At 38.5% G+C, this 13610-nt stretch overlaps 1 protein-coding gene across 10 annotated transcripts in view; it reads right to left on the reverse strand.

The window, feature by feature from the left end:
• The window catches only part of HECW1 (HECT, C2 and WW domain containing E3 ubiquitin protein ligase 1), a 296682-nt gene that overhangs the window by 50103 nt on the left and 232969 nt on the right, over window positions 1–13610 (reverse strand). For all 10 annotated transcript variants that reach the window (XM_087892405.1, XM_087892404.1, XM_087892401.1 and 7 more), the window contains 3 exons: window positions 11973–12123; window positions 5478–5608; window positions 3549–3670 (listed from right to left, as the gene is read on the reverse strand). In XM_087892405.1, the coding sequence (XP_087748531.1) occupies window positions 3549–3670; window positions 5478–5608; window positions 11973–12123 (404 nt within the window). The remainder of the gene's footprint in view (window positions 1–3548; window positions 3671–5477; window positions 5609–11972; window positions 12124–13610) is intronic.

Raw genomic sequence — 13610 nt, forward strand, 5'->3', positions numbered from 1 at the left:
GCTTATGATTCTGGTGTACTGATTAATTGTATCATTTGCTATATTTTTTGCTGTAGTAATACACAAGACCCAAGACCCATCTGTATGTAACGGGATCCCCCTTGTGTTCAAGGCAACCTTATAAAAGTACTTTGGTTAACTAATATAGTCACATAGAATCAGTCATTTTTGTAAATGGGTTACCTGCTTTTTAATTTTGGTTTGTAGATATCTAGGACTATATATATTTGGAGATCATTAGTTTAAGTCTGGTCATTCCACTAGCACTAAATAATCTTTTTAATAGCTTTCTATAAACATAATGCAGACAGATTTCATAATTTTAAAAAAGATCTTCAAGGAAATAAAATACTTGTTTATTATTGTAACTCCAACTGCTGACAATATTTTCCAACTTATTCATGGTTATAATTAATCCTTCTAATACTAATTCAAGGTTGTGACGTTAAGCTTGAATGCATGTGGCATACTTATTTTACAAGTAGAATCTGAATGAAAAATGATTGGTTTGGTCATTTTGCTTTCTTTGGTGAATTGTAGGTTTAAAAAAAGGTTGTTTTATAACAAAAAAAATATATACTCCTGTTGATAAAAGTTATTGATATTAGTCAAAATCACACTCATCATTTAGAATAAATCAAATACCTCAATTACAGAAAATGAATTTTAAAGAAAGACAATCCCCTATGAAGCATTATAATATTTTAGTTAGAGAAAACTTGAACTATTTTTTTAACCTGTGTCTTTCATTTCTGTGTAGTCAGTTATAACCAAAGTATATGTATCTATCAAAATAGATATTTCTTTACTACTGTTCTCAATTTTTATTTTCTTATCAATTTTTTGTCAAGGAGATGTCACACTTTTTATTACAAAACTGCTAGCATGCTGCAAATGATTCCAAAATACATACTAGCACATGTAATTACTTACTGTAGGATGGAAATAGGCAAATGTGTATTCTCTGTTTTCAACTCACTCTTTCTGACTAATAATGACAGGCTATGGAAACTATAATCCAAAACCCATAGTAAGTATTCCTTATTTAGGGAAGTGAGGTGTTAAGCCCCACAATAGTCTGGCATGAATACGTCTTGAATATACCACGTTGCTCTCTTTTATGTCACAGATTTTGGGGGAAATAAACTTCCATATTGTGATGCATTTTTCTATTTTTGTAGAAGTCTTTGTGCCATGCATGATATATTTTTTAATTCAAGAATCCAATAAAATATATAAGAAATAATCTAGGATTTGAAATCTTGAGATTCTTGTTTCAGGACTAGAGAAATATTAATTTCTTCCATGTTTTACACAGAAGTATATTAGCAGATTGTATCTGTGTAAAACTATGTTTGTATAAAATACAAGATGCATAATGTATAGTATATGCTAACATGCTGATGACTAAGTCGCATACTATCAATGGTTCAACAACCAGAAAAAAATGTTGTGCTTTATAACTGCTAGTGACACATTGTGACTTCATCTTGGATCCATGTCAAAGGCAACCAACCATACGTTACTGTAAATGGTGATAACATTGCAGATGAATACTTATTAAACAATAAATACTCAGTATTGAAACAAAATAAGTTTGTAGGCTTTATTTTCTGGATTGCTGCAAAGTAACTTTCTGGTGTGGCTGATTCAGGTGAAAAAACCAAATAGGCATGAACCTAACCCAGTCCAATCATTTATTCCTACAATGCCTAAAATACCAAGGGTAGACAATCTGACACTTCTCAGCATAGTTACTTGTCATGAACTTACAAAATACCTTTAAAAATACCCTTTAAACAGGCTTACAATTAAAGATAAAGACAAGGAAAGGTTAGTTAGAATGTGTCAATTGAACTTCAAAACAAAACAATTTTTGTCTCCCAGCTGATGTTAGGGTAGTTAAAGTCCTCCATTACTATTTTGGTAGTATCTGTACCTAATAGATCAGCATTTCCTCTGTCTGTTTGGATGGCCTCTGGTATACATTTACAGCAATGCCATTTCCCCCCCTTTTATATCAACCCACATGTAATCAAAGAGGCTATCATCCTTGGTTTTATGAATGTCTGTAGAGATGTAGTGATTTCTTATGCAAGTAAAAAATTAAGACCTAACAAAATAGGTGGGTGGAACTCCATGTCCTCTTTTCTTAGGTCTGTTTCTTTTAAACAGTTTATATCCTTCCAAAAATACATTCCAGCAGTTTCATCCCACCAATATCATTCAGTAATGATAGCTATATTACACCTGCACTCATGGACAAGTTAACTCTGTTTGCTCTTCAAACTTCTGAGCAAAGTGAACAGGCATTTGGGTCTTTTATTGCTGACCCTGCATTTGCTTTCTACATCTCCTGATTTGTATCCAAGTTCCCCTTCCTTTTCACCACTCCCTAACTAATTTTTTGATTGATTGTCTGAGAATTTTTGCTTGGGAGTCCCTCCCAAAGATCCTACAGATTGGTTATCCTTTCCCTTCAGTTTTAGATTAAAGCCCTGTTGATAAGCTAAACCAGTCATCTTCCAAACAGATTCTTCCTGGTTCTTGTAAGGTGAAGCCCTGCCAGAAACCCTTCTTGTAAATAAGGGTTTACATATGACATATGACTTAGGAATTCAAAATTCTCTCAATGGCACCATCTAAGTCAATGGTTTACTTCTAAAATCCCCCATTCTCTCATTGGATGTTGACTTCCCATTGAAAGATGGAAAAAAAACCCTGCGTTGCTAACTCTTTGGCTTTCATGCCAAGATGCTCATAGTCTCTTAATATTGTTTTGTTGTATCATTCATCTCCATGAAAGAAGAGAAAAAGTTAATAATCTATGGACTTAATTATTTTAGTAAGGTTCTCAGTCACATCTTTGATTTTGCTCTTGGGAAACAACATACCTCCTTAGACTAATTGTCTGGTCTACAAATTACTGATTCCATTCCTCTGAAAAACGAATCTCCTATCACCAACAAGCACCTTTTTATTCCCTTGGGGAAGACTGGGCTTTGTGTCAGTGGAATATTTGATGATGTCCCTTCTCCAGATGTCTGAATGCTTTCCTCCAAGGTGAGGATATGAAATCAATTGCTCAGCTCTAACCGGTTGTATTGGATTGGACTGCAGGGACATTGTTCTTTAGGTTTTTTTGGGTTTTTTTGTTCTATGAGTGGCATATTGCCAGTTGCCTATCTCTAAAAGTTCATCTAAAGGTTTATTTCTTCTGGTAGTTGTTTGTTCCTTATTGTGTTCAATTTGGATTGAGTCTTTTGGATGGACTTTCTTGTTTTGTTGGTTGACTCTCAAGAGTACCTAGACTTGCTTCTAGAGCCTTTATTTTTTGTTTGAGTAATTCATTTAGTGTACATTTGTACATGTGTAATTTAGATCTTTTATGGGCATGAATACATACATAGAACATATAATATAAGAGAATTACCCTTTCATAAATTATTTGCTTGAGTAAGAATGATACATGTGAGAAATGAAACACTCCCTAGAAGTTATCACTGAAGTAAGTCACCAACCTGAATAGCAGAAAATCAAGTACTTACAAAATTTGCATGCAGCACTGTGAAAAATTCAGGATTGGTAATGAACTTTACAGCTGGTGACTGCAGCAATAAAGTGATTTTTTGAGAATTCACTGGTGAAACAGATATTTCTCTTCTAATTTCTGAAACAAAATGGTAAATGCATAAATTATAACAAAAAGGTATTTATATCATTCCAGTCTTCATATCCTTTGCTCTCTCTTATTCTCTGAATGATTTCATGCATAATCCTTCTGCCCTTCCCCAATATACTGTTTAAAATGTTTATTATTACCACACTTTTCCAATAGTTAGGGCTTGTGTTTTTTCTTACTATATTAACTTTAGCTTTAAAAATAAATTTCAGTGTAGTAAAAAAATTATTAAAAAATATTTACCAATCCTGTTAAAAGTTAATAGTATTTAATTAATTGTTAGAAGATTAACACGACAAAATGTATACAAATATCTGGAAGCTACCATGACTTGAGTCTCTAATTTATATTTCCAACAAGCTTTTTAAAAAACTCTATTGAGCACTTAGTATATCAATATGGGTAAAATGAAAATATATTTTTGGATTATATTCACAGTCTTAATCCCACACCAATACTACATTTCCACTCCATAACAATAATATATATATATATATATTTACTAAAAGACATTCATAAGATTTGTTAATATACTTAGAAATTGTATCTTAAAAATAGTTTTAAAATAAGATCAGCAGATACTATGTGGCATGATGATGATGATGTTGTTATCCATTCAATCGTGTCCGATTCTTGGCTATTGGTATGGGCTGGGTCTCTCCATATCATATGCCACTAAGTCAGTATTAATTCTTAGTGACCAAGTGTAGATACATATTTCCCCTAAGACAATCTTTCTTCCAAGAGTGCAGCAATTTCAAGTACACTTGAATACACCTACTTTGCTGCTTGTTGTTCTCTTATTCTCCTTCCTTCAGTGCTTTCCAGCATTATAGACATACCCTGTCGCTGATATCCTTACAATTTATATTGATATTGTTTCCTGATTGCTTATTTATAACCTATGACTATCATTAAGTGTTGTACCTTATGATTCTTGATGAACATATATTTTATTTTATTACACTGAGAGCGTATGCCCCAAGACAAATTCCTTGTGTGTCCAATCACACTTGGCCAATAAAAATTCTATTCTATTCTATTCTATTCTATTCTGTTCTGTTCTGTTCTGTTCTGTTCTGTTCATAAAACTAGATCTTTGCACAGTGTTCGAAGTATAATGATTTGACCTTGGTAATGTTTATCTCAAGAGGAACTCTGCCTTGATTTGTTGAATGATTCATTTGTTTGTTTTTGTTTTTTACTACCTATAATATTCTCAGAAGTTTTCTCCAACACCACATTTTAAAAGATCTCATTATAGGAACCATGGTACCCAGTGATTAGAATGCAGTATTGCAGACTAATTCAGCTCACTTCCAGGAGTTCGTTCTCATCGGTTCAAGGTTGGCTCAACCTTCCATCCTTCCAAGGTCATTAAAATGAGGACTCAGATTGTTGGGGCAATGTGCTGACCCTGTAAATTGCTTAGAGAGGGCTATAAAGCACGATGAAGTGATATATAAGTCTAAGTGCTATCGCTATATCCTACTTTTTCAAAACCCAATTTCCATTTTAATAGTGCATAAGGAAAATACTTGCCTTCATGATTTTGAACATATAGCCTACATATTGAATATCTTTTTCAAGACTATTGTTCTTCTAATCAAATATTAGTCTGCATTAGTCTATGTGTTGATGGTTGATCCTAAAAAGGACTTCAGTCTCTTCAATATTAATTCTAAGGCTGTTTCCTATATCTGTTGTCATTAATTTGACCTTCTGTATATTTAACCTTAGCTCCATTTTTTAATGCAAGGTGAAGAATACCATTTGGCCACACAAAATGCCTTACCTGTATTTGCCTGGGAAGGGTCTGCTTCAGAATCACTGCCTCCTCCAGGAGGGAGTCTTTCCACACGACAGCTGACAGCAGGGTCCTCTTCTGTTCTATCTGTAGCAATAGTTCGCTGTATATTTTGATATCTTGATTTTGGCAAAGAAAAGAAATAGAAATATATTAATGATCTACACTTCTGAAATTAGGAAAAGAAACTTTCCAATGTGTCTGTGTGTCTACATTTAAAATTCAGCTGGATTGAGAATTTTAATTGATGTGAAATTATTACCTTTTTGTTCAAATATATGCAGTAACATAAAATATATAGTTAAAAGCATAGAATTAAAACTAAGCATAAAACCATAGTCAATTAAAAGGAATAATATAAAAGAATAATTTAAAAATGTGTACGATCATTTAAAATGCCTTGTTAATTGCCAACTTTATCAAACAAAGCTTTTCGGTCAATTGAATCTAAAGCCATAGCTGCTGATAATTTGCTCCATTTCGTTTTTCAGAAAGAAATACTTTGGAAGGAACAACCCCCATCTAAGGGGTTGTTCAAGATAGATTTTATGGCTCTTTATTTTATATCTTTCTTTTCCAGTAAACATTCAAAGTAATACAATTTAAAAACCAAAAGTATTTTCTTCCCTCTGTTGATTGGACATCTCTTTAGAGCCGCTTTTTCATATCTCAGATGCTCCAGTCAAATCAGGATCATATAATCAATATAGTTATATTATTCAATTTGAAGTTTGCCAATAAAACTATAAGGACCACTCAGAACATCTTTTAACCTTTTTTGTTTCATGGCAATCAATGAAGGAAAATGCCCCACTTTAAATTTCATCAGATGTTTTTAAGAATATCCTACCCAAAAGTTTATACTTTTTGATGTTAGATAAAGAAGGGATCCTACTGGTCTTAAAGAATGAGATAGTTTATATAATGAAGACATTCTGAAAATATATAGTGGTCTTAGACTAAGATCATAACTAAGTTTAGCAGCATAAGGGCAGCCAGTACAAAAGTGCTACAAAAGGGAATCCATACATTATTGCTGTTCTAGCCCATTAAATTTACTGTGCATTATTGCTTAAAGTACTGTATTGCCATCTCCGATGCCATTTCTTTAACCTCAGGAAGACTTTGCTACAAACCTGTGGGTTTAGCCTATAATTTTATTTCATTTGTGTACACACACACACACACACACACACACACACACACACACGTACATTAAATTGCTTAAGTCATCTTGAAGGCTGAATAAGTAATGCAAGGGTGAGACAAAAATATTTCTTTAAGTAAACAAACATGGCTTGGTTTAACAAACATCTGTGGAATCTGTAAAGAGGCTGAAAAATCAGAATAGAAAAAGTATTGCCACTTTTGAACTTTAGCACTGGAGAAGATTTCTGAAAATATCACAGATCACCAAAAGAATAAATAATTAATAATCAAATCAATCAATCCAGAGTTCTCCTTAAAGACACAAATGATCAGACCCATTACATAAAAATCTAGGTAGCTGTAGATATCTGTTTAATCAGTACTGTGGGTTGGAGGGGCAGATATGGTGGTAGCAGAGGGCCATATCATGTTCTGGGAGTGTGCACTCGCTGTCTTCGAGCGATTGCGCACTCCGGTCCCCAATGCTCTTCTCGTTCCCCGGGTTGCAGAGATTCTCAGGGCCTGGGCCTCCGGCTGATGTTGTGCAATGCCAGGTCCGTGGTAAATAAAGCCCCCCTCATTTATGACCTTATCCAGGAGGGGGGAGTGAACCTGGCGGCTATTACGGAGACCTGGCTGGGTCCGGAGGGGGGTGCCCCTTGTTGAAATGTGCCCACCAGGTTTCCGCGCATTTCATCAGCCGAGGGCCCAGGATAGGGGCAGGGGGGTGGCGGCTATTATTAAAGAAGGTCTTTTTCCGCTATCTGAGGTCTCTGTACCTCAGATAGCCGGATGTGAGTCCCTCCTTGTGAAGTGGGGTCGTGGGGTGCAGATGGGCTTGCTGACTGCATACCTGACTCCCTGCCACGTAGCAGCAGTCCTGTCCGAGCTGCTCAACGTAATAGCCGGGTTGGCGGTGGATACCCCCAGACTTATGGTCATGGGGGATTTCAACCTGCTATCCATCGGTGAAACTTCAGAGACAGCCCAGGAGTTCATGGCTTCCATGACAGCCATGGACCTGACCCAGTTAGTTCAAGGCCCTACTCACATGGGGGGGACACACTCTGGACCTGATTTTTGTCTCTGGTCAGTGGTTGAATGATCTAGAAACAGGGGATATAGTCACCAAGCCCTTGTCATGGTCAGATCATTCACTCCTTCGACTTGACTTTCGAGCCACTACCCTCCGCCACAGGGAGACGGAACCGGCCAGGTGGTTCCATCCCAGGCACCTGATGGATCTGGACGGAGCTTGGGCCATTCCCTGAGGCTCTGGCTCACGACTCGACTGAAGAACTGGTGGCCGCCTGGGATAAGGCGGCCGCTGGAGCTTTGGACCGCGTCGTACCTTTGCGGCCTCTGACCAGTGCCAATCTCAATTGGCTCCCTGGTTTTCTGAGGAGCTGAGGGAGATGAAGTGCCAGAAAAGATGCCTTGAGAGCGACTGGAGGGCCAGCTGCTCCGAATCTGACCGAACACTGGTGAGGTCTCATATTAAGATCTACCTAGTGGCGATAAGGGCGGCAAAATCAAACTATTTTTCCGCTCTTATTGCATCTGCAGAGAACCTCCCAGCAGCCTTGTTCCCTCGCTCCCTTCTCCATTTGGGAGCGAGGGAAGACCCCTTGCAGGGTAGGGCTGAGGATTTTGTGCAATTCCTGCATGACAAAGTCACTCAGATTCGGGAAGGCCTGGACTCCGACTGGGTAGATTCAGATGGGGTGACAGAGGTGGGTCTTGAGAGTGTTATCTGGAAGGGGTTTGATCTTGTGACTCCCGAGGACATGGACAGGATTCTGGGTAGGCTTAGCGCTGTCACGTTTATAGTACCCGTGTCCCTCCTGGTTGGTGCTGGCCTCCTGGGCGGTTACACAAGGCTGGCTTCAGGGAATTATTAATGCTTCTTTGAGTCAGGGTTTCTTCCCTCCCTCCCTGAAAGAGGTGGTGGTGAGGCCCCTCATCAAGAAGCCTTCCCTTGACCTGGCTGTATTAGCGAACTATCGTCCAGTCTCCAACCTTCGCTTTGTGGTGAAGGTTGTTGAGAGTGTGGTGGTGCAACAACTCCCCCAGTACCTGGATGAAGCTTCAGCCCGTACCAGTCGGGCTTCAGGCTGGGGTACAGCATGGAAACAGCATTGGTTGCATTGGTTGATGATCTCTGGAGGGCTCGGGAGAGGGGTTGTTCCTCTGTCCTGGTCCTATTAGACCTCTCAGCGGCTTTTGATACCATCGACCATGGTATCATGCTGCGCCAATTGGAGGGGTTGGGAGTGGGAGGCACTGTGTTGCGGTGGTTCTCCTCCTTCCTCTCTGACCATATGCAGTTTGTGTTGGCAGGGGGACAGAAGTCGGCCTCGAGGCACCTTGTTTGTGGGGTGCTGCAAGGGTCGGTCCTCTCGCCCCTTCTTTTCAACATTTATCTGAAGCCGCTGGGTGAGATCATCCATGGTTTGGGGGTGAAGTTCCATCAGTACGCTGATGATACTCAGCTGTACATCTCCACCCCGGACCACCCCAATGATGCCCTTGACGTGATGTCCCTGTGCCTGGAAGCTGTGCGGATCTGGATGGGGAGAAACAAGCTCAGACTCAACCCTTCCAAGACAGAGCGGCTGTGGTTTCTGGCATCCCGATATAACCAGCTAGCTCCATTGCTGACTACTGGGGGCAAGATCTTGGCCCCCTCAGAGAGGGCTCAAAACTTGGGTGTTCTCCTGGATGCACGGCTGTCTTTAGAAGACCATATGATGGCTGTGGCCAAGGGAGCTTTTTATCAGGTTCACCTGATTCACCAGTTGCGTCCCTTTCTGGACCGGGACACCTTGCGCACGGTCACTCACGCCCTTGTCACGTCCTGTCTGGACTACTGTAATGCTCTCTACATGGGGCTCCCCTTGAAAAGCACTCAGAGGCGCCAACTGGTCCAGAATGCGGCCACGCGGGTGATTATGGGGGCGACACAGCGCACCCATGTAACACCTCTCCTACGCGAGCTGCACTGGCTCCCGGTGGTCTTCCGGGGGCGATTCAAGGTGTTGTTTACCACCTTTAAAGTGCTCCATGACTTAGGACCTGGGTATCTACGAGATCGCCTTCTGCCACCGATAGCCTCCCACCGGCCAATACGTTCTCACAGAGAGGGACTCCTCAGGGTGCCATCGGCCAAACAATGTCGACTGGTGACACCCAGGGAGAGAGTCTTCTCTGTGGGGGCACCTGCCCTCTGAAACGAACTGCCCCCGGAGATTCGCAGGATCCCCGACCTACATACCTTTCGCTGTGCCCTTAAGACTCTTTTGTTTCAACAGGCCGGACTGGCTTAGAAATAGAATTTTAATTGGGTGTTTGTAGTTTTTAACAGAAGGGCCAAATTTTATATATTTTAAATTGTTTTTAAATTTTATGGTATATGTTTGTTTTAATATGGCTGTACACTGTCCTGAGTCCTTCGGGAGAAGGGCGATATAAAAATTTAATAAATAATAATAATAATAGTATCAACAACTGTGGGAAAGAGAAAAGGATAACTAGATCAAGGTGGGTGGATTTAATTACAGCAGCAATGTGTGAAATATTGGAAGATCTGAAAGGGATATTTGGGGACAATTCTTTCTGGAGAACTCCTAGGCAATCAGGAGTAAAAATTGACACAGATTTGATGGCAAATAATAAAAAAAAAAAATCAAAATAAGTTTCAGCAGGAGTTTATGTACCTTTTTTGTATTAATAGTTAAAAATTCAGGCAGACCATATTTAAAAATATAAGCTGAGAGTAAATGATAATAAGTAATTGTGTTGTAGTATTTATTCAACAGGTTTGCAAATTCTGTACTACTGTTGTAACATATTACTGTTTTGAATCTTACAGCATTTGGCTGGAAAAGACCTACGTAACTATCAGAACATAGACACCAGAAAGACATAGGCTGAAGACTCAGATAGTCTTGTTCAGATCTTTTACAGAGAATAATTTTATAAGACTCACAGATGTTTGAATTCATGTAACATCCATGGGAATATGATAAGTAATAGAAATGCCTTCTTAAAGCCTTCCAAAAGATTTTTGCCCTTCAAAAGAATGCATGGAACACTTAAATCAAATAAAATAGCAATAGCAATAGCACTTAGACTTATATACTGTTTCACAGCCCTCTCTAAGCGGTTTACAGAGTCAGAATATTGTCCCTAACAATCTGGGTCCTCATCTAACCGACCTCGGAAGGATGGAAGGCTGAGTCAATCTTGAGCCTGTGAGACTTGAACTGCCAAATTTCAGGCAGCTGGCAATCAGCAGAAGTAGCCTACAGTACTGTTTAAGTGTTAATTAGGCAGAATAAACAGTTAAAGTAAAATGTATCTATTTACATTGATTTCTTAAATTTGAGTTAATGGGATTTTAATAGTCTTGAATATTTGCCCTAATTGGAAAGAAGGATATAACCTTTTGTAATGAACAATTTTTAATTGGTTTAGATAAAGCTGGTAAAGCTTTATCTAAATCAACTTTATCTAAAGTTTGGTAAAGCTGTAAACTATACCAACGTTTTTGCTTTAAACATAAAATTCAAAAATCCTTTTACAATTCATAAGTTACTTGGCGTTTTTGGCTAGAATCTAGTCTTGATTCCAGTCTGCAGAAATGAGAATTGTGTTAATGGCCATTTTTTTAAAAAAAATTGATTTATATGCCGCCCTTCTCCGAAGACTCAGGGCGGCTTACAATGTGCTCAGCAATAGCCTTCATCCTTTTGTATATTTATACAAAGTCAGCTTATTGCCCCCACAACTGGGTCCTCAATTTACCTACCTTAGAAAGGATGGAAGGCTGAGTCAACCTTGAGCCTTGGCGAGATTCGAACCCTGCAGTAATTGCAGGCAGCTGGTCTTAATAATCAGCTTAATAACAGGGTGCCTTAAACCCCTGTACTACCAAGGCTCTTCATTTCATTTGAAATGAAGTTGTTTTTTTGGAACACTACTGTGTACTTTATCCATTGAGACATTTACTTTTGCACTCTGTGACTAACCTTGGGCAAGTGCATTTATGTTGGCACAAAATAAATGAAAACTGCCTGCCAAATATAGACACTGATTAAACTTTGATCAGATACACTGAACAAAATAACATTTTATACATTTTATATAATCATTTTTAATACACAGACACAATATTATATATTATATCTCTTAAGTTATAGCAAGATATATTTAATGAGCCTTATTGAGCAAATATATTGTGTATTTCCTCTTTGAGTCTGCTAAGGAATAGAATTGTGAACATATATGCTCTTTTTGTTTTTTTGCCTATTATATTTTGGCCCAAAAACTTACCGCCGATTGAGTTGCTCCATTTGTTGGATTGATCCAGATCTGCGTATTCCATCAGGAGTAGCTGCAGCTGTAGGCCGTTGCCAAGTTGTGGTTCGATTTACATGATCCACATAAAATACTCGTCCATGACTGTCTATCCGAGCTTCCCAGTCTTACATTTTTGGGGGAGGAATTGAGGTGGGAGACAAAAACAAATTAATTTTAATTGGAATATCCAAAATATAGATATTTGAAATTTAGCCTATGGATGTCATATTTGCCCTAAATCTATAAAGTAATGCAAACATATTTCCATAAATCAAAAGAAAAGGTATATCGATCTATTAAGCAGAGTTTCTATCAAAAAACATTACAATTAGCGTAGGAGGTGATGTATTAATCTTATTATATAAGCCATCTTGGTGAGATGTATGATGTATGACAGCATATATATATATGACTAGCTGAATATCCATGCTCTGCTACAAAACTATGTGATCTGACTTGATAAATCAACACTTACAGCTTGAAAATTAATGAGTAGTTATGATCGGCCTCTCCTCTCCCCTTCTGTCCCTCAGTCTTGCTCCACAGAAGTCTATCCTATCCTATCCTATCCTATCCTATCCTATCCTATCCTATCCTATCCTATCCTATCCTATCCTATCCTATCCTATCCTATTCCCCTTCTCTCCCTCAGCCTTGCCCCACAGAATCCTCCCCTATCCTATCCCCTGCTTGTTGCTGTTAAAGTAAAACTGAAAATCCTCTCCTCTGCTTGTGTTTTGCATTTGGAACAGATTTCTTTTCAGGTGGGGAGAGGGAGTAGAACTCCTTAGCATCCGAGGGCTGTTTGGAAAGTGAAACAGTATTTGCTGTGTGAGCAAGAAGGAGACAGGAAGGAGCCTGGCTGTGGCTTAGCTCAACTGTTCTGTAGTAAAGCTGCTTGCTGCTGTGTAAAACTGAAACTGAAACTCCTCTCCTGTGCTTGTGTTTTGCATTTGGAACAGATTTCTTTTCAGGTGGGGATGGGGAGTAGAACTCCTTAGCATCAGAGTGTGTTAATAATAATATAGGAAATACTAATACTCTGATGGTCATTTCGAAAAATCCTTTCTTAGTGAGCCAAGAGTAGAAGCCAAGAGGAATATACGTGGCAAATTTCAAGTTTGTAGGCTTTACGGTTAGGAGCACGAACATTGCTCCTAGAAGCACGAAGCCGAGAACACTAGCCTGAAGATGACGAATGAGACTTCATCGAAACGTTGCCAAGAAACCTCCAATTTTACGCGGGAGAAAACCCGAATAACCAAAGACCTACATACAAACACCCGCGAAAACCTCAGAAAACATATATATATATATATATATATATATATATATATATATATATATATATATATGTAACATGCAAACATTCAAGAACGTTTACTACATTCCCAAATTGCATTTGTGCTCCCACCCTCCTCTGTTCTGACTCTGTTCTAATTTCAAAGGTTTGAATTAGGGATATGCCAAGTGAACTAGTCAGCATAGCTAATCTCTTTGGAAAAAATGAGAAATAATCTAAAATCATTTCTACAGTTTTGCACCTTGAATTTCCTAATCCATTCTCCATCATAAAGTCAGGAGGTAAATGAAAGACCTACATTTAGAGCA

This window comes from Pantherophis guttatus, chromosome 4 (assembly GCF_059756535.1).
Source record: "Pantherophis guttatus breed Tessera chromosome 4, ASM5975653v1, whole genome shotgun sequence".
NCBI classification, from domain to species: Eukaryota; Metazoa; Chordata; class Lepidosauria; order Squamata; family Colubridae; genus Pantherophis; species Pantherophis guttatus.